At 35.6% G+C, this 20,735-nt stretch overlaps 1 protein-coding gene across 3 annotated transcripts in view; it reads left to right on the top strand.

Moving 5' to 3' along the window:
* The first annotated feature begins 1,195 nt into the window (after positions 1-1,195).
* LOC150102392 (SPARC-related modular calcium-binding protein 1-like) overlaps positions 1,196-20,735 on the top strand; it is a 176,481-nt gene continuing 156,941 nt past the window's right edge. For all 3 annotated transcript variants that reach the window (XM_090399230.1, XM_090399231.1, XM_090399229.1), the window contains exon 1: positions 1,196-1,496. In XM_090399230.1, coding sequence (XP_090255356.1) covers positions 1,410-1,496 — 87 coding nt within the window. In that variant the 5' untranslated portion in view covers positions 1,196-1,409. The remainder of the gene's footprint in view (positions 1,497-20,735) is intronic.

The following is a 20,735-nucleotide window of genomic DNA, read 5'->3' as shown; positions in this document are numbered from 1 at the left end:
TATTACATTTTCACTTATGCTATTTCTTCAGTGTTACTAAATTTCAATTTCAATTTCAATTTCTTTAACAGACATTTTCTAAATGCACCCTTCCAAGATACAAAAGCAACGATTATTCTAAAATCATCCCTATGCTCACGGGTTTCCCAAACTTTTTTTTTTACACACAACCTAAAATTTGCTCATCATTGCCTTCTCATCGTTTTCAACAAACAGTCATCGAAATATTTCGGAAGGAAAATGTAGATACAATTGTTCCACTTCTCATTTATTTATTTATTTTCTAAATAAAGGCTTCTGAACTTAGAGAAAGGCCCCCTAACCGATGAGTAACTAATGACACCACCTAATGCACCAAAGCTAATACATCGGTTCGCAGTATATGTATTGCATATCTATGAAAATAAAGATTTCTTTACTCAAAAGGAAAATGATGCTTTTGATTAGAACTTCGTATTGAGCTAGTCAGTTGAACTGACTGGTTAATGAGATGATCTTTTGTTTTTATTGTTATGCCACTACTGCGATAAAAACAGGTCATCCCACGGCAAACTGTTTATACAGATAATGATGCCATGCAAAAGGAAAAGACTAAACGAGAACTTTCATTGGAGCATTTATGGAATTTTCCATGAAAAAACTATTCCAAAGAGTGCAGTTTATCGAGCGCTAAGACACTAATTGTACATAGGATATTCCTGCATCTCCATCCATTCCCCTAAACTACGCAGATGGGGGGTAGGAAAGTTAGGAAGCTCTGGAGAGAGATGTAACTATGAAATGCAGAAGAGAAGATACGATTTTCTGTAAATTTCCATAGCAACAGTGTTATCATTCTACGGGTACAAGCACTCTGACCTTGACCTGAGAGGCGGTAAATTATGAGATGAGCTCTTGATATTAAAACCACGAGTTGGTCCTGGAAGCAGTCAGTTAAGCGGCATGACGAGTACAATACACAACACGGGCATTTCGTTAGTCACAAAAAAAAAAGTCGAGGTCATGAGCGACGGGACCGTCACAGTAGTTTGGGCGACCCCCGAACAACCTTTACCAGTGACGTCCAGGTAAAACATGTAAAGGACAAGTAGGGACGCACGTGGGTGAGGCGGACGTAATCGTTCAGGGTGAAGGTGGGAGAATCGCGGTGGGTCCAGCGTTCCAGGGGGAAATAACCCAGACGGTATGACGCGCACTTCGTCTGCGCCTCTCTTATCCCTTCGTCTTGTGTCGTCGCTGCCACTTCAGTCATAGACGGTGTGCCGTACACGCGGCTAGGAAAAGGTGCCTGGTGTAGCCACTACTCAACGCGAACTCATCGTCGACTCCGGGAGCGGAATATAGCAAGCTTTGGTTACTCACTCGGTGTGCTTTTCTAGGGGGACAACTGAGAGGTGGTGACGGTGATTATGTGGGTGTCGTCAAACATGACGGACATCGAAAGGACGTTGCTTCTGTGTCTGATGCTTGCATACACGTGTGGAATTTATAGCCAGGTAAGCGGTTCAAGATATATTCTTGTTTATCGAACTATCTTCTCTGTTGGTTGGCTTACAAACCGGCTTATATTTGCCCTGAATATTCGTATTATATCTAATCTGTTCATAGCATGCTGCAAAAAAAAAAAAAAAAAAACTCGATTGGTCTTACGACTTGCTCACAAGTGCAATAGCACTCTAAGAATCAAATTTTCTATTTAACTTTACATGTTTTCAAATGCTATCCACGTAACATTTCAAACAAATCTTTATTGTTTATTGTTGGATCTCCGTCATGCAACTTTTGGGAAACTTTTCCTATTCAAAATCCTATTAAACAAACAAACAAACAAACAAACAAACAAAAAATCATTTTCATTCGCTCTTGTCAAAAAACGAATACAGTATTATAGTTACTGATTAATATGATAATATGATTTCATCTATTAATAATGGATTTACTTTTTTTTTGGTATCATTTTCCCTTTAGATTCGTCTAGAGATTTAATTAATCAGGTGTTATGCTATTTTATCATTCTGTACGCTATGTGAACATTCGTTTTACCTAATAGGTGGCCAGAGAATCACTTTTTCGCTGCTGTTAAGAAAAATTTAACGCTTCACTGAGAAATTGCAACGGTAGCCACAGGGTAAGGTGGAGACTTAAACTTCTGAGACGTCCACCCACTTTTACACATACAACATGCACATGTAATATATGTGTGGCTATTAGTTTAGAAGACAGAAATCCTTAGGAATGAGAAACCGAGTGGAAAGTTAATGATAAAAATGAACATCGTGTCATTGTCAAGGGTTCATGCTTGGCAATTTGCAACAGAGAAGCTTGAAGGGTTACTGACATTGTGTTCACGAAAGGGTGTAGTTTTCTTCGTGTTTTTGATAACTTTAAGGTTAAAAAAAAAGTCTTTAGTATGTATTTAATCATTGTTGGAACCAGAATTTTATATTAAAAAACTACGGAAAACATTCCTAATCTGAAAGTTACTATTGGAAATCCTTTATAAAGATCAAAAGTTCATTTACTGTTTATGATTTAAGAAAAAATCTGCAAATTAGAATATTCTTCTTGAACAGAAAATGAACATCCCCACTTTCTCTTACCTAAACGGACAGCGATTTTTTTTACACGTTTCATTCTCAATCCACAGAAACATGCGATGTATATTTTAGCTGCACAATAAGAAGGGTAATTGTTCATTAAGGTTCGAAATGAATGAGGAAAACTTAGCATATAAGACCAATCACATCACTTATCAATATTGTAATAAATAATATTTAAACTCATATTATGGGATTTTATTTTCAGTAAAATTTTCAGCCAAATCATCATCATCACATTCCTGTTATATACCATCAGGGGATATACAGGATATCTCATATTTGGGTCTTCTAAGGCACTTCTTATATTCAGCCAAATCAATAACATTAAATCCATTTGTACCAGTGAGAAAGAAGATTCACAAACAGTACAGAATGGAATCAGAGTTAAGTTCATACAACTATAAAGTAATGCGCGTAAAGTTGTAGGTTTGGCTATTCTGATCTACCTTGATGGAGCGGTTGTTTCATTCGGGGTGTCTCTACGAATGCAGGTCTCAAAGTTTCTAGCGATGACAATCTTGGCCCACTCCATTTGTTTCCTATCACTCTGGTTAGAGGATCTTCCCATCTATTTGGAGATCCACCAGGTTTTCTCTTGATTGATCTTGGATACCAGTTTGTGACGTAGTAGGTCCACCCGTTGTTGTTGTTAAGTCTTGTAATACGATCTACCATTAGAGTCCAATAGACTTGAGGTAGAACAGGGTATAGCTGTAGTTAATTCACAAAAATAAAATAAACATTGATAATGATGTGATGCTACTTAAAATAACGACTTATTAGAATTGTGGGAAAAGCCTTAAACAGTCAAACGTTTCTGTTCAAATTCTGTCCATATGTATTCAAGAGTTGCGGAGAAGAGCTCTACAACTCTTTTGTCGCCTATGGAGCACATTTATGAGGAAAGAGATTTTTGACAGGGTTGTTCAATTGAAAGGCGAGTTAGTCGGTTCATACGGAGATGAACCGACTAACTAGGGTTTCCCATTTGTTTGAAACTCAAGTTTTTCACCTTGCAAAACAAAGAGACCGGTCGGTTTGTTTTGCAAGGTGAAATTTGTATGTACGGAGAATACATACAAATAATACAATAACCACCCAGCCTGTTGCTTCGGCCGTAATTCCAAACAAACCAGTTTCTCTGTAGATTTTCTAATGAGAAATGGCTTGCAGGAAGAACACTCGATGTTGTCTTCAATTGACATCGTGAACTGGATGAAATTGCATGCTATGCAAGACCGGATTTCTCGAAATCTTGATAATGAATATAGTTTCAGTGTTCTTTCGCCTATCTTCCAGTTTGACAAAAGCACTACAAAGTACATGAACTCTGCACTTTGTTGATTTCTGATTCCCGAGACAAGATTGAGCTTGCTTGTCCATAGGTAAGTGTAGGAAAGAAGCCAGCTTCTACTGATAAAATGCAATGAAAATCTTTATTGAAATAAAGTTCATAATTTTCATCCGTTCAAATATTGATTACAGCGGGAGCGCTAAACTATCGCAAATTTAGCTAACTCACTGAAGTCGACAATCGAGAATGTCAACACTATTGGCCCAAGCATTTCCTTGATGTGTTTGATGTGTCTTAGTGAAATATGGCTATTTCACTAAGACACATCAAATGATATAGTATTATTGAATATTATATCATTTGATTTTATAGAATAGTGTGAATGATATAGTATTATTGGAACTATAATAAGAATCAATTATAATCTCATTCGGCATTTATCTGATATGATCCTATCTTTATTTAACTGCCTTCAAACTTCACTCTTATGCTTTAATCCTAAATGTCACTATATTTAATTCATAACTACCGTTGATCGATGCGTCATATTAGACTGATAACACACACACACACACACACACACACACACACACACACACACACACACACACACACACACACACACACACACACACACACACACACACACACACACAGAGAGAGAGAGAGAGAGATAGGAGGGGGGGAGAATACATGAATTCGGTTGTGATTGCTTAATATAAACAATTTCAGTCCACATATAGAGAACTCTCATTTATATTATGAAAATATAGGTATAAATTGATATATATTACTGCTATCCATTACCGAGCCGTTAATAAGTAAATATTATTCATAAGCGTATGTTTTTTTTTCTTTTCTGACAATTTTATATAAAAGAGAGAAATACGAACACCAACAAGAAGATGCGGAATGCAAGATTCATCAAGAATATACGTCAGTTTATAGTAGAGAGCATAAACGGCTTACAGTGACCTAAAATATACGTTACATTTTAGATATCAATATCAAGTAGTGAAATAGAGCTATTACCCAATGGGTGTTAAAATGATTACCCAACATAATTAGGTTTCCTGTTGGATATGAGAAAAATTGTAACCACGATCTCTCTGGTATAAATACGAGCACCACTGTTTATGATTGTAATAAATCAGTATCACTCTTCTTGGAATAGGGCAGCATTTTATGTATTTTTCCTGTCACTCAACATACCCTAATCAACAACATAACTCAACGCCTGTCAAAGAAGAGGATCTAAAATATCTAAATATAATTAATTATCTGTTGGCTGATATATTTCCATTGCACATTATTTTTTTCAAGAAATAATCTTTATTCATTAACTAATTACAGTAGCAGCAGTTTAAAGTTCTGTTTCTGAATGGGTTTTAATACTCAACTTTTACTCTATTAATTAGTAACTAAATGCAGCCAGGTTGGCAGATTGGATAGCCATCGCCACAGTCCGAACAACACGGCTGCTTATTCGGACTGTGGCGATTTCCCGATTATGTCATACTTTCATAATCGGGAAATACTGTTCTGTAGACCAAACAAAACTTTTCAAGCATACAATAATTCCCGATTATGAAAGTATGACAGGTTTTATAAGCTTTCGTGGGCGGAATTCACATAAAAATAAACTGAAATATTTAAACCAGTACTGTTTACAGGTAATAATGGAATTCAATTATTTGAAGCTTTATGCATTCAATGGAAAAAAAAAACTCCATTTTACGGCATTATTTCTAGCAGTAAATTGTACTATGCTTAAAAGTTTTATTTGCATCAGACTTTGAAAAAGTAGCAACTGCTGACTTCACTCTTTAACTGTTCAGTTAACGATCAACTTCTTAATGAAAGTTGGCACAAACAGTAATGACAGATTCAAAGTCAGCAGTATTGCAACACCACACATTTCATGCAAATATGTGGTTGCAGTACTGCTTGAATCCATTTTGAATTTTATTTCACAGTTATTCGCAAAATAACTGTTCTGTGAAATAATAATAATAATAATACTAAAACGATTTTGACTGAAAGAAAATAACATCATCATCATCATCACACACACACACACACACACACACACACACACACACACACACACACACACACACACACACACACACACACACACACACACACACACATTAGAAACCTTTAATTTGTTTTAGAACAAAGTATCGTTTGTGTAAAACAATTTTTATTCTGGTGAAACAAGCGCCATAAGTAATCATCTACGAATCAAATTTAAATTACAAGACTCTTTTTGCTTTACAAAAGGCGGAACGCAATTCTCAAAACATGCCCGGGGAACAAAAATAAGTCACTAAAGTGCCGCATCTCCATTAACTAATAAGAGGAAATTTTTTGTATTATTTCCTACTAGAGAACCCAATAATTGTTTACGCAGAGACAATTATCGGCAGCTTTGAACAATCGGAGCGTGTCTAGAATCAGAAATGCTCTTTGGCTCCACCCAAAGTCCAGCTAAAATACGCCTCAAGGACAGTTATGCGCCTAATTCCCACTCCTCTCAAAAGCTGTCTAAATATATAAATTCCCCACAGAAAAAAAAAGTACTTGTTTATGACTGAATGAACAATGACGTAATAACTGTCAGAATAAAGTGTTACTCCTTGCGGAAGAATTTGCATACCTCATTGATTTATGTGTAATTAAAAGAAGTCATGACATTTAATTGATCTTTGCCTTCAACCCTATCTCTCAAGATATCTAAAGGAATAAGTGTGATTCTCACTAATTCCTTATAAACTTTCAGGAACGGTGCTTGTTTTAAATTCAGCATCTTATTTCCATGATGGTGATTTTTTTAAACATCACTGACTACGGTCATGACTTCTTCCATATCCACAGCAGTAAATCAGTCAAGGAAATAGTGAATTGTCTGTTCTTCTTCTTCTGGTCGGTTTACAGGCTTAAAAATCCGAGTTTCCCAAAGGGACAATCCTTGCCATCTCCATAAGCGACCCACTAACTCACCTTTAGTTGAAAAGTGCTTAGAAAGATTGATGACATCCTAGAATTTGCTGCATTCGAACTCATGTCTTTACAACCAAATTGCATCTTTGATACCGACTAAGCCATCCAAAAGATAAGCTAAAAATTCTTCTAGTCTCGATTAAATGACGTGGAAAAGATCCACTATACGAAATGTAAGAGAATTTAGAATTAAGGATCGATAAGAATTATTTAAACGGATCGCAAGTTGAAAACAAGTAGTAGAGAAGAAAATTTATACTTAGAAACGACTAAATGTAAATTATGTTCTCCACCATATATTTCTCAGATGAAATATTATACATCTCACTGAATATATCTGATCTTTATTATAAATTTATTTATTTTCACTTGCCCTGTGATCCTGTTCTGGTTTCCTTGCCACATAAGGTCTCAGCATCAAGACCTTCGTAACAAACTCATGGCGATAAATAATAATGAGAATGACAACTATTAATAACTAGAAGATTTTTTCCACTTCATCATAGCAAAAGTATTTAAATCATTTTAAATAAATTATTTAAATACTTATTTTAAATAAATTGATTTAAATAAATTTAAATCAATAATAGCGCAATTCTGAAACACTGACCTTGCTCTTTGTTTACTGTTATTGCAATAGTTCGGTAACGTTACCGAGCCATTCGTTAACGTTGCATAATGAGCATAATAATAATTGTTTTAATTTAAAATAAAATTGAAATTACTCAAAAAACAAATTAAGCTAGGATCTCAAACGTCAAATTTCATCGTAAACCGTTCGTTCAGTGTTACTTCTATATGCGTAAGATAGATGATAGATGCGATTCAAAAAGATTTTTCATAAGTTTCACTTTAAAATATATCTGAATTAATCGTACGGTTTGTGTGTATTTACTGTAATCGTAGACATACACTTTTTTTACAAGACTAATCGAAACATTTTTCTTAGAAGGAAATATCAGCATTATGAAATGGTTATGTTTATGTACATAACATTTGGCCAAGAGAAATTATTTTGAGAAGCTGTTGTTTAGGCCTATGACTCGGAAAAAGTTGCAAATGCCTGCCTGGTTTACTCTCCTTTCTTGACAGTTGGAAATGCGATATAGCAAGCTGCTGTAACGAGATTCCAGCATAATGATAGAATAATAACTAGCAACCAACTAATATAGATGATTATCGCTTCAAGGGTTTTCTAAATTTATTTATAAAATAATATTGAAGACTATTCGAACTAGTTTGTGCAATCACTTCTTCCATTCATACTTTTGTCACATGTTAAGGATAACTCCAGTAAATATATAATTTACTAACAATTTCAAACATCTAGTCACAGAAACTGGAACACGAGTTCGCTTTCTTGGCTGCTTGCATGAAATAACCAATAATTTTTAATCAACTACTTTTATATATCGGCAAAACAACTATTATCTATTATTCAATTGTATTTCGTCAGTTTTATGAAATGGCTTTATTAGTCCGAAAGCTAATCCAAGTTAAAATGATTAAGTATAATCAGTAATTACAGTATTTTCTTTCATTATATAATACCGGCCTGGTTAGTCGACTTCTTAACGTAACCGTTCTCCAACTAACAGGCTGTATATTCGAATCGAATCCCTCTTCGGGCATGATTATTTGTGATGTTTATGAGTGAACAGATGAATTTCATCGCCCGATGCCCCCGCTTATTGGAAGCCTGAAGTGGCGCTTAAAAAGTTCCATGTTTGTTCTGTAGAGTAGAGTTTCTGGACTACGTAAAAAATAAATAACGTAACAAAAACCAAGTGATAAAACTGAATTTCTTACCCCAACCACGGTAATGATGTACTATAGGTTTAAACCTTTTGTGAATGGGAGACATAAAAATATATCCTCTGTTGCTCATAATACAAAAACAATGACTCAAAGGCGAAGCAAAAGTTGCACGTTTGATATCTTTTTTTAGTGTGCTGTGTTTCATATTCGATTTTTATACTCTTAAGATTATCTTAGCAGACGTATCGGAGTCTTTCTCCGTGGAAAATATTCTTTATATGCAATTTAGTTATTTAGAATTAATACCGAGCGTATGAGGCGAATGTCTTTCAACTGCCTGTGTTCATCAACTCGCGTGCGTGTGTAGCGGAAGGATAACTAACCTCGGTTTCCGAAGTGAAGAAAACCCTTCCACCCACATATGAGACATATGCTTAGATTTTTTTATGACAATTCCACCCACGAAAGATTGTAATCCAATAGCACATCAGTATAGTAGGTGGGCAAAAGGTTAGATAATCATGGAGGCTCTGCTCTAGAGAAGACTGGACATAATTTCCAGAACTGAAATTCAATTATTTGGTTGAAAAGCCCACGGAAATTCTTCGCATTCTTTAAATAAAGAGAATTTTATGCAAAAATACAATGGCAATTTTCTGATGGAACGTGAATGGACCAAAAGAAAGAAGATACACTAATAGTTGCGTTGAAAATATTTAAGATCTTAAGAGACAGTTGTAAAATCTATAAGAAAAAAAAATCTCGTGATATGCAGAACCAATGCAGCGAGTCCGAGATCGTTCCATCAACTCATCTTACTCTGAAATCTCGGAAGACCATTTATATGTTGGCTCACCGCTGGTTCGCTATATCACGTGACTAACAATTTCTCTACACTGCTCTGGAAAGATTGAAATGTGCCGATTAATGTTGCAAAATGGCGTCGGTATATGCGGGGCGGAGATAATAAAAATAAGGAGATAAAGATTGGTTAATACGCCTTGGCATTTATATACACCCATTAAAGTTCGTTAGATTATTTACGAAATTCGTCGGTGATTGTCCTATTCCTAAATGGACTTTAATGTTTATTACAGGATGCCAATCATAATCAAAAAAAAAAAAAAAAAAAGAAAAAGAAAAGTAATAGAGCATGTTTATAAATGTAAGTCATAGTTTGCCCTGACGTGATCTAATCTACAAAATTTCTTGGCTAAATATAAACAATGTATATTTATCCACGTGAGATATGTTTATTTATGTTGGGCTTTGAATCGCTAATGATTAAAACCAGAAGGAAGAAAGAATCCTAATCACCAATTCAATTTTTAATTTTTTTTTTTTTCTGGAAATGACAAATTAAGGTGCCAATGAGTAAATGAATGTTGTAAGATGCCGTACACTAAATATTATATTGTAAACGACTTTAATGGTTCCGCTGGTAACGAAAACCACACCCTGCGGCCGAATACAGACTGAACGATGATGCAGTTGGCATTAGTCAATAGATTACTTCATCACTGACTCTACTGATATACTTGCGCAACCAACCAACAATTACTCTTCGACATGATTTGTATTAATAGTGCCCGGATATGATACGTGTTCTTTATCAAAGAAATCCCATTGGTCAAAATGTAATTTATGTCTAGTGTGGTTGGCCTCTATTTTCTATTCAGACAAATAGGCAATGCTGCTGTTACAAATGTCCTTGGATATTTGTATTCGCAAATTGTAAAAAGCGCATACAAAGAGTAAATGAATAAGGTAGGCTTTAAATGGGGGAAAAAATCTCTCCGTGGCTTTATTATCCATTTCATTATTTTCGTAGGTAATCGAGTGATCTACGTGGAGCTGAATAACTGCAAAATAAAAATTGCAGAATATGAAAACAATACAAAAATATATTGAGATATATATATATATATATATAAGATTCTTCGCCTAACTTCAAGGGCTGCAGACATCTAAAATACTGTACCATAGAAATTAACAGAAAATTATGCTAAAACGTTATATCAAATATGATACATGTAGTAGGATTCAAATAAGGAATTCAGATAACAACCGGACTTTTCAAGATAGATTCTTTTTAGGTTAATACTTGATTGCCTTTCTTCATCGGTCAATGCAATATCTACATACAGCGTATTTACCATTAGTCATTGCAAACAGAGAGAACAATGTAAACAACGTAACCGCCACAAGCCCATTTGATATACAGGGTGTTCGGGATAAATTTGACATATTTATAATTAATTATATTTTTCCGTAAGTTACATGTATTAACACACACTTCTCTTCATTTAAAAGTTTGGACCCTTCTTCATTCATATACAAGATGTCAGAAAGGATGGATAGCTGGAACCCACCTGAATCATGGAAGAGAATAACTTGTATCATGATGATTCGTGCCCGCCATCAAAATAAGGATATTACGACTGCTGCCCAATGCTCCCTGAATACAGTAAAAACAATCAGGCATGAACTAGAGACTTGCAATGGTGACTACGAGGATGTAGCAAGAAGAAAGATCCCTAGCAGACGATCTGATTGCGTTCGTACAGCAGAATTCCTCGCAAATCTGCAGGAACAGGTGTTGAAGAACCCTGACATTGGAATTCGGGCTTTGTTCGTGGAGTTGCTAACTGTAGTCAAGCCCTGGATAACAAGGGTAGCCAATGGTAGGCCGTATGTATGGCAGCAGGATTCGGCCCCTTGCCACACCTCTGGGAAAAGTCAAAAATGGTTGTCTGAAAATTTCTACGACTTCACCAGTCCAAATGTTTGGCCTCCAAACTCCCCAGACCTTAACCCCATGGATTATTTTGTATGGGGCGCAGTTGAAAAAGACACCAATCGCACTTCCAGTAATACAAAAGCCCAGTTAATGGATAAAATTAAAACAGTTTTTGCGGCCCTTCCCAGGGAGACTGTAGCATCAGCTTGTTCGAGGTTCCGAAGCAGAATTGAAGCTGTGATCGATGCTAATGGTGGTTATTTTGAGTAAATCTTGTTGATAGTATTGTAATTAACTCTGCCTGTAATGTTTTTTTGTCAATTCATTAAATTTAATAGATACAAAGAAGATTTTCTTTTTCCTTACGAAACTGTCAAATTTATCCCGAACACCCTGTATATTGACAGAACATACTCTATAAAGATGAAGATGCGTTATACCATTTCCTATGAGGAAATTCTTGGGAGATGAAAAGACTTCTTGGTCCCAGCAGATCCGCATCAAGTATTGTAACTAAACAAGGCGAAAAATATTTAACAGATGTCAGAACAAATGGAGGAATAACTGATTTTAGTAAACAATTTTTGTTGCTTTTTTTTAAAGGATCTTCTTTTAACAGCAGCGAAGAAATGCCAGAGAGCAAACTGAATAAATCAGACATGGTGACTTTGTTCAGTCAGAGGGTTTTTTTTTTTTTATTATTATCTAACTGCATTTTAAAACAGTGAAATTTATTAAGCAAACCATAGAAAAACATTGAGAAATAATGTTGTAGGAAAGCATGTCCGTTATAAAATGCAACAAAAGTTCTTAAAAATGATTCAAATTTGGAACCAATTACGATGTGACGTAATATGGATTCGTATTCTAGATGCTTTTCAACTGATATGCTTCGAAGTATTATCAACTTCGAACTAGGAGAAACATTTGTCCTTGTCTCTAACTTTTACTAGCGCTAAGAAATGACACACACACACACCGCAATAAATATCTTTATGCTTATATCCTAATGATATTACTTATGATAAGACAGCCTGTTTTGCCGACTGAAATCAGATCTGTGTATCAAAAGGTAGATACAGTATCATTCCACAGGCTGGAGTTAGGCTTAATGTATATGTGTGTAATGGGGGGGGGGGAGGAATTTGATCGTCTGTTCCATTGTTTTGGCTAACTGCATTTACGGCTCTTTTCCAAACTTTGCACAAGTGCTATATGTAACTGGTTAACCTTCATTCCAGAGCGGCTGATAATATCACTTTTGAGACATGCTGGAGTATAATCACTACTTGCCTTTCCCTGAGAAAAAAGCCATGAAAAAATTGCGTGGTCCTTAGACGTGGTTTTGCTCTTATATTACACTTTTTTAAAGGCTTGTGACCCGACGCCAAATTGAACTGTGTATGAGTGCTAAACTTGAGAAATCACCAATTACTGGAAGGAGATTATTTACTGGGGTGGGGGTCCTTAAAGATATCTCGAAACGCATGTGATATATCGCTACACGTTTCGTATCCCATTTACAAGGGGCGGGAAAGAGAGAGGCTTTTGACTTTTACTTTTCAAAACTGGCATCGCAACTCAAGTTGTTTTATTGTCCGTCGATGAGGACTCATTTCTCCCTCTATCCCTTCTTCTCCCCTAAAAAATAATCTTTAAACTGACTTATGCACTTTCATATCACGAGTTTAGAACGAACGTCACTCTAAAATATGACATATTGCAAAATTACTTTGCCATGTCATTTGGTGGAGGCAAGTACAACCTGTTGTTGCCACAGAAACAGGAAAACACAACGTCACATTCTTATTAATGGAAACTTTTATTATATAGAGAGAAAAGTAATTTTATATATTTCACAAAGAAATTAGAAAATATCAACTTGATTTATGGACTGCTGAAAATCCTTTCCACTGTCCATTTCATTTTGGAAGATAGTGTATTCTGAACCAGAAGATGAAGGAAAGATTTCTCAATATTAGTGCACTAAAGGTATGCCCTTGAGATTCTTTCTCTCTCTCTCACACACACACACACACACACACATACACACAGGGTCTAGTTTAATCCTTACACTTCCTTCAATAACAGCAAGTAGTTAATATGTCCGCGAGGAAAGAAAACAACATTTCCGTCCTTGGATTAGCGAATGCTAAAGGCCTCAGACAAATAATTCTTCTTTTATTGCATCCGAACGGTACTGAGGTTCAGTCGCTATCTAAGACAGCGTCCATGATACAGACTGGAACTTCCACATCCACCCTTAATTGGGGAATTTTGGCACGACTGCGTCGGTCCATTTATTGATTGACGCCTGATTTGGGGAGGACTCTTAGGCGCTGCGGAACCAGCATTTCAAGTAGCCAATCCCACATGTTTAACATGCCTTTCTTCGGGAATTCAAAAAACACTTCCGTTAATACGTCATAGCTGAAACAGATAATCCAGTTACCCATCAAAGTAGTTAACAAATGACACTCTGCACCCATTTATTTTAAACTTGCCAAATGCTTGCCTACAGAGAGTTCCGATAACGATACACAATAGATAAGAAATTGAATGGAGCATCTTACGGCTAGCGACAGTGTTTAGGTAGGTGAGTAATGGAATGAACGCTGACAGCCATCGGATTCCACACCCTTTTAAAGGAGGAACTAGACACACTCGTTGCAGCTTTAATCTGCACTGTATCAGCTAAAGTAGTCTACGAGGAAATGTGAGGACCCAAAGTGGGGTCAAGAAACGCATTCAATAAAGAAACAAAGGTAGACGAAATCGTTATTTGGATGAGATAGAATTCACTCCCGATGCACTTGGATAGTTCATCTTGGTTCGTTTAAGGAATTCAAAAAGAAATTCGAAGATTAGATCTGTAATAGTTTCAAATTCTCCGATTTTGTAACTTTCTGCTAAACTCGCTCTCTTTCTCATAATATAATATACTTGTATATTATCTATACATAAATGTGTAGATAAATCTTGAAATACCAAGGCAACTCTAGAAAAAGATTATGTAACTTCGTATTATTGCTCATATTCAAACCCGCTGAGGTCTGGAAACTTCAGGGCAAAATTAATTAACCTGAAATAAGTGTTTCCCGAATTTTCGTGCATCTTCTGTGCGATACTTTTTTTTTTTAATTGAATCAAAAATTAGGGTGCACAACTTATCCTGAGTCACTTTCAACATGCTCATATGTTATCGCCACACTTCGCAACAACCCGAGCACGACGGCAGTGCTCAGGTTGTTGCGAGTAATGGCAGTCCATGATGTTTTCAGTACATGATCTACTCATCGTGCCTACTAAAGGGGGGTTGTTTTTATTGTTCTTCACCGTTAATGATGGAGGGGCGCGGGCAAGGGTATATTTCAAGGCCTTTAAGTTTCTTCAATTAATTATTACTGAATAATTACAAAAGGATATCTGAAATTATCGGATTAATTAGAGAGAATAATGGCAATTTTTTCCAATAATAATTTCTTCCTAATATCTGAAGATCACATCTGTAATCCATATTTATTTATGCGCTCAACGTTAGATACACAAACATCTAAACACATGATGTATTTTTAAATGTCACGTAAAAATAGCAGGACCACGTAAAATTCAGTTACGCACAATAGAAAAAAGTCCACGAAAAACAAAAACAAAAAAAGGGGAAAACGGAGGTCTAGATGAAGATTCCAGTCTGCATTTAGTGACAAGTAGAAACATAAATCAATATTTCTTCTTCTTTTTAATACCTATATTTATGTACAGGAAATTTAACATTAATTCTCAATTTGTTAATATTACTTAGTATAGTTCGTCTCGACGATGAGACGAAAGAGGAGGACGTTAGCTTGGTAGAGGAATGACGGTACCAGCTCAATAAAGAGGAAACCCATAAAAATGCTTACAGAAAAGGCAGAAAATAAAGTGTATGAGAAAGTGATTGAATTGATTCCCTGGAAAAGGTAATCTATTTAGCAAGCTACCCTCTTCTGGGTAGCATCAAGCATTTTTGGTAGGTTTTGGTGTACCACCCCAAATATAAGAACAATATTCTAAAGATTGGGTGAATTATGATTTACATAGTGGTAGGAGATGAACAGGTGAGCGGTGGTGTCTCGATTGGAAAAAAGCCATGAAGTATGAAGATGAGAAAGCTATGAATGTGATGTGTTTGTGCCAGGAAAGGGTAAAGATCAGTCAGCCTCAAAGAGAAATCACTTCTTTCTTCAAACTGGAGATCTGAATATTATGCTGTTAATAATAATTGCAATTTATGAGATTGGCATTTCAAATGTCAAGAGTTTACGAAACGTTTTAAAGTGACTTTAAAATAGATTTTATTTTCATCTTGGGATTAAATGAGATTTAAAAAAAATTATGATAAATAAATCCAAAAATGCTCGTTGTGGTACGCAATGGATGATAGGACTCATGCCATGGTACAAAGTAGGGTGCTTTCATGTATGATGATTATGTAATTTTATAATCTCTTTAACTCTCTATTTAAATTATAAATATATACTCTCGAACCGTGCGATCCGCCGGATGGGTATAAAAATGCCAAGAAAAAAAAAAAAGATAAAATTCACATATGCAAACACCTACGCACTGTTTGGCATTGCGTAGCATATACATTCAGTTAAAGGATCATGTCTGATAAGCATTAAGTTTAGCTATTTTGATTATATGCGTCAAATCGGGAAGCGCAATGATTGAATTTCAACTGTTCATAAGCTGCAAAATCCAACAAAACAAATCAAACACACATGGGCAAATTTTGTGTATGTGTGATTGAATTTGAACTGCTTCAATCTACTTTCGTACTATCTTTCATTTAGGAAACCTTTTGCATGTAATATTCCGTAAAATTCGATAAGATTATTGCAAACTATTATTTTTATTCTTAGATTAAAGGTAGCTGATTTATATATTACCACGTTTGGATAAATTCTGTATTTGTTACGAAATGAAACATTATGAAACTAGGTGAATATACTAAATAATATTCGGATTTTAACAGTCACATTCAAATTTATGTATTTCAATCGGATTTAAGCATATCCTGCATGGAATAGTTATTTCATTCTAAGCAGGTTTGGATGATTATTTATTTTCATAGATTCTTTCCTGGAATAAATATTAATAAAACTTTTGTGAACTTCCGTAGAAAACCACATACAACATTTTGTATTTCACTGAACAAAATATTTTGCTTAAGAAGTGTATGATATTTGTGCATACTTCGATATTTCCAGCCATTAATGACACAATAGCTAAAAGTTGGCATACACAAACACTACATTCTTCTTCTTCTTTGTCGTCTAAGTAACTTCTACAATTTAGAAGTTAGCAATCATGGTGCGCCAGTGTCCTATCTCTGACCTATCATAATTAAAAACTGGGATTAGTGCTGTAACTGGGAGACTCAAGAACCAGTTCAGTGTCCACAAGTAAGGTGGACAAGATAGTATTCTATGTCTATAGAATACTATCTTGTCTAGAACCTAGAATGTTCAAGGGGATAGTTGGAATGTCTTAAGGTGAGTTTTCGGGAGAAAAATCCTCCACTTTCATATCATTCTTTGGATATTTTTACCTCTCCAACTTTCCGCAGAGAAAGCTTTTCTTAGACTGACTATTTGTTATTGTGTTCAACTAGAGAGCGCGAATTATGTAAACCAAAATTCGAAACTTCCACTAAAGATATTCCATGAGTTTGAAAACTTTAGGTAAAAGACTAACATATTTCGTTTTGTCCGCACTCTTTGATTCTCCCAATCTTTACTTAATAGCGACAGAGCAAATTTAAATATCGATTCTAAGTGACATCCGGAAGAGAAACCGAAACCTTCGAAGATACAACTCCAGAGTACTCCACACGTATTGCAAAAAAAAAAAAAAAAAAAAAAGGAGAGGGATTACTCTTTAAAGAAAGCGAGTCTACTTGATGGTCGACTGCAAGAATAAGGTCGAATCACCTATGGTTATGAAGCCGGTATATTTTGTCCGTTAGCAGTGCGCATTTTCCTGCCAATATGTGTCTGTTCTGGGTGATGAAACATTCGATTTTCCCAGAGGAAAAACTCTGTCGCCATACGAGACCAGCTGATTTACCTTCAGCTGAAGAAGCTATTACAAAGGTTATTGGATCCCAGACGTTATCACAGGTCTATCGGCGTTTAGACCTGTTGTTCTTGCCCCATATTTCAAGTACTGTACTGTCTTCGATATTAAAAGAACTATCTATGTAAAGAGGACAAACCTAAATGATAAATAGAATAATTGAATGAGTTAGGGTTTGAGGGGGGGGGAGAGGAATGATCATAATAGTCCAGTGAGAAATGTAGCCTCGAATAATCCGATTAACCGCACTCGTCCATCGTTAGCTAACGGCCTTCCTAGCTTCAGTTCTTTCCTGTAGAAATCTAGTCGCTAATAGATACGCTCTTTTTCTTCATGCTGCCTTTTCCATTCAAGATTGTTGAGTATATTTTAAATAAAAAGTTTTTAAAACATTGATTATTCCTAAAAACTGCTGTTCTTGTGTAGGTTAATGTTTGACTTTGTGAGTTGTGTATTTCTTCACATTTTTTTTTTTTTTTACGTTTATTTAATTAGTTTTTCAGTGTGTTGTGTCTTCTTGATAAAGGTAGTTGGATTTGACTCCCGAACCTAAGAAAATAACACAGAACGTTTTCGGCTTAAATATAAGGAGATCGAAACACAACAAAAGAATTTTGACGTTGCCTTTTATATATCAATTCCAATCTAATTACAAAATAAAGAGAACTTCACAGTATTCGGACAACAGAGATATCGATATTTCAATTTCTAAAGTTAAATAAAGTTCATGGAAATGAAAGATGAAAGGAATTATAATTTTGACACAAAACAAATGAAGGAATTCTATAGTCACTTATTCTAGAAACCTATCAGTTATAACCATGTGGTCTAAGGAAAGTACTTACATTCTTTTCACCGAAAGAATGTAAGTACGACTGCTTACATTCTTTCGGTGAAAATCAAGCTATCTAAATAACTTTTCCAGCAAATTATATTTGAAATAGAAAGTCAATATGTGGAGAGGTGTTTTTGAATTATCAACAAGGAACCGGACTATCGCATATAATATTGTATTTTTGTGCTGAAACATTTCCAGAGAGGGCAAATCAAAGTGAAGAGATTAAGGTCCAATATTTCCTAGTTTCACTGAGAGGTTCATATAATTTCTTGCATTGTCAGGTAACATGACGGTGTCCAACCATAGCACTGTTCAAATTTCGAAGCTTTCGCTCCGCAAGCTCCGCTTGAAAATTCAACAAATTCTGGAGGAACTGATGGAGATAGAATGAAAAAAAAAAAAAAAAAAAACCTGAATCAAATAAGGAAGCCATGACATGGTAACGAGACGCCCGGCATCAATAAATTTAAGAGTACCATCAGTAAGCTGTAAGAAAAAGTATTACAATAGTCTTCTAGGTTAGTTGGTGAACTTTCTCCAAGGAAATCTCGACCAATGCAGATTATTTCTGCAACGCGCTTCGAGCTGTCCATCAAAAGAGACCGAGAGTACTGACAAATGCTATAATCACGCTTCACGGCAACACACTATCACGTATACATTCTGAGAGATCAGGTGGTGGTTCCTGCGATATGCGTGGAAAGTGGGGCATCATATAATCCCAACCCAACGTCTCTTCGGGCTTTTAAAACGTATTTATCAGGACAGCGGTTTGAAATTGCCTGATGATATTGCTGCGTGGGGAGGTAATGATCTGACCATATTCACTTAATGTCAAATTTTAGTAAGGATTCCAAATGTTAGCTAAAGTTCATTAAAATCTATCCATTCAGAGCGAGATTACAATATGCGTACCCATGATTGATCAAAATGAATCTAACAGGTGATTAATTTTGCGAATGAATACTCATTGGTACAAGTCTCCAAAATTCCCGTCTGTTGAGAATACAATTTAACGAAATAACAGAATAGAGTTTGTTTGGTTGGTTGGTTTTTTTTTGCTTTTTTTTCTGGCTATAGTTTTTCTACAAAGGAAGCAAGCTTTACTATGCACTTCTCTTTCAGGCTTGTTGTTGATTTTTTACGTCAGTCAAATAGCACCGAGCAAGGTCAAATTATCCGTGAAGGGTTAATTTGAATTCTAACATCATGCTGATTATGAGAGGAATTTAATAATCCCAACCCAACGTCTCTTCGGGCTTTTAAAACGTATTTATCAGGACAGCGGTTTGAAATTGCCTGATGATATTGCTGCGTGGGGAGGTAATGATCTGACCATATTCACTTAATGTCAAATTTTAGTAAGGATTCCAAATGTTAGCTAAAGTTCATTAAAATCTATCCATTCAGAGCGAGATTACAATATGCGTACCCATGATTGATCAAAATGAATCTAACAGGTGATTAATTTTGCGAATGAATACTCATTGGTACAAGTCTCCAAAATTCCCGTCTGTTGAGAATACAATTTAACGAAATAACAGAATAGAGTTTGTTTGGTTGGTTGGTTTTTTTTTGCTTTTTTTTTCTGGCTATAGTTTTTCTACAAAGGAAGCAAGCTTTACTATGCACTTCTCTTTCAGGCTTGTTGTTGATTTTTTACGTCAGTCAAATAGCACCGAGCAAGGTCAAATTATCCGTGAAGGGTTAATTTGAATTCTAACATCATGCTGATTATGAGAGGAATTTAAGAATGTCGTCACTGCTGAAATGTATAAAAAATGTGCACTTGGCTGAGATTTGACGTTAGTTCCGCTATCCATTTGATACAGTCAAGAAATGATATCAAATGCTTGCATGCTTGGAATTACTAAAATGTCACCGGATCAGAACAGAAATACCCACACGAAAACATTCCTGAGTATACTGCGATTGGGAAGGGGGTCAAAGTTACTGATATCCTAAAAATAAAGCGTCAAGAATTTGCACGAAATAATTAAATTCATCTGCGTGAAAATCTCACATTTCTTCTCCTGTATTCGTGGTTACTAAGTATGTGGAACTGTTAAGCTAACGGTGAACACAATTCGGCCTTCAACTCTCACTGTTGCTGACCCCTGAGGTTAACCTACCCAAATATTTAGCCTTTTCAAAACTGAGAAGTGCGGGTGGTCCATGCTGGAGTCTCTGAATGGCACCAGCTTTTCACTTTTGGTTTTTGCAAACCGTGTTTGTGACAGTTTGTAATTAATGAGAAACTCTGATATTCTGCAGATATCAAAACGGTGGAAATCACACCCGCTTTAGCATCACGTGCACAACATCGACAATCCCAATATCTGATCTGAGTAGTGAGTTTTTTCTTTTAAAGTTTATCTT

Source organism: Typopeltis vanoorti, chromosome 10, assembly GCF_054136105.1.
Source record: "Typopeltis vanoorti isolate ZY-2024b chromosome 10, IOZ_Tvanoo_1.0, whole genome shotgun sequence".
Lineage (NCBI taxonomy): Eukaryota > Metazoa > Arthropoda > Arachnida > Uropygi > Thelyphonidae > Typopeltis > Typopeltis vanoorti.
This window is presented reverse-complemented; position numbering and strand designations above follow the sequence as displayed.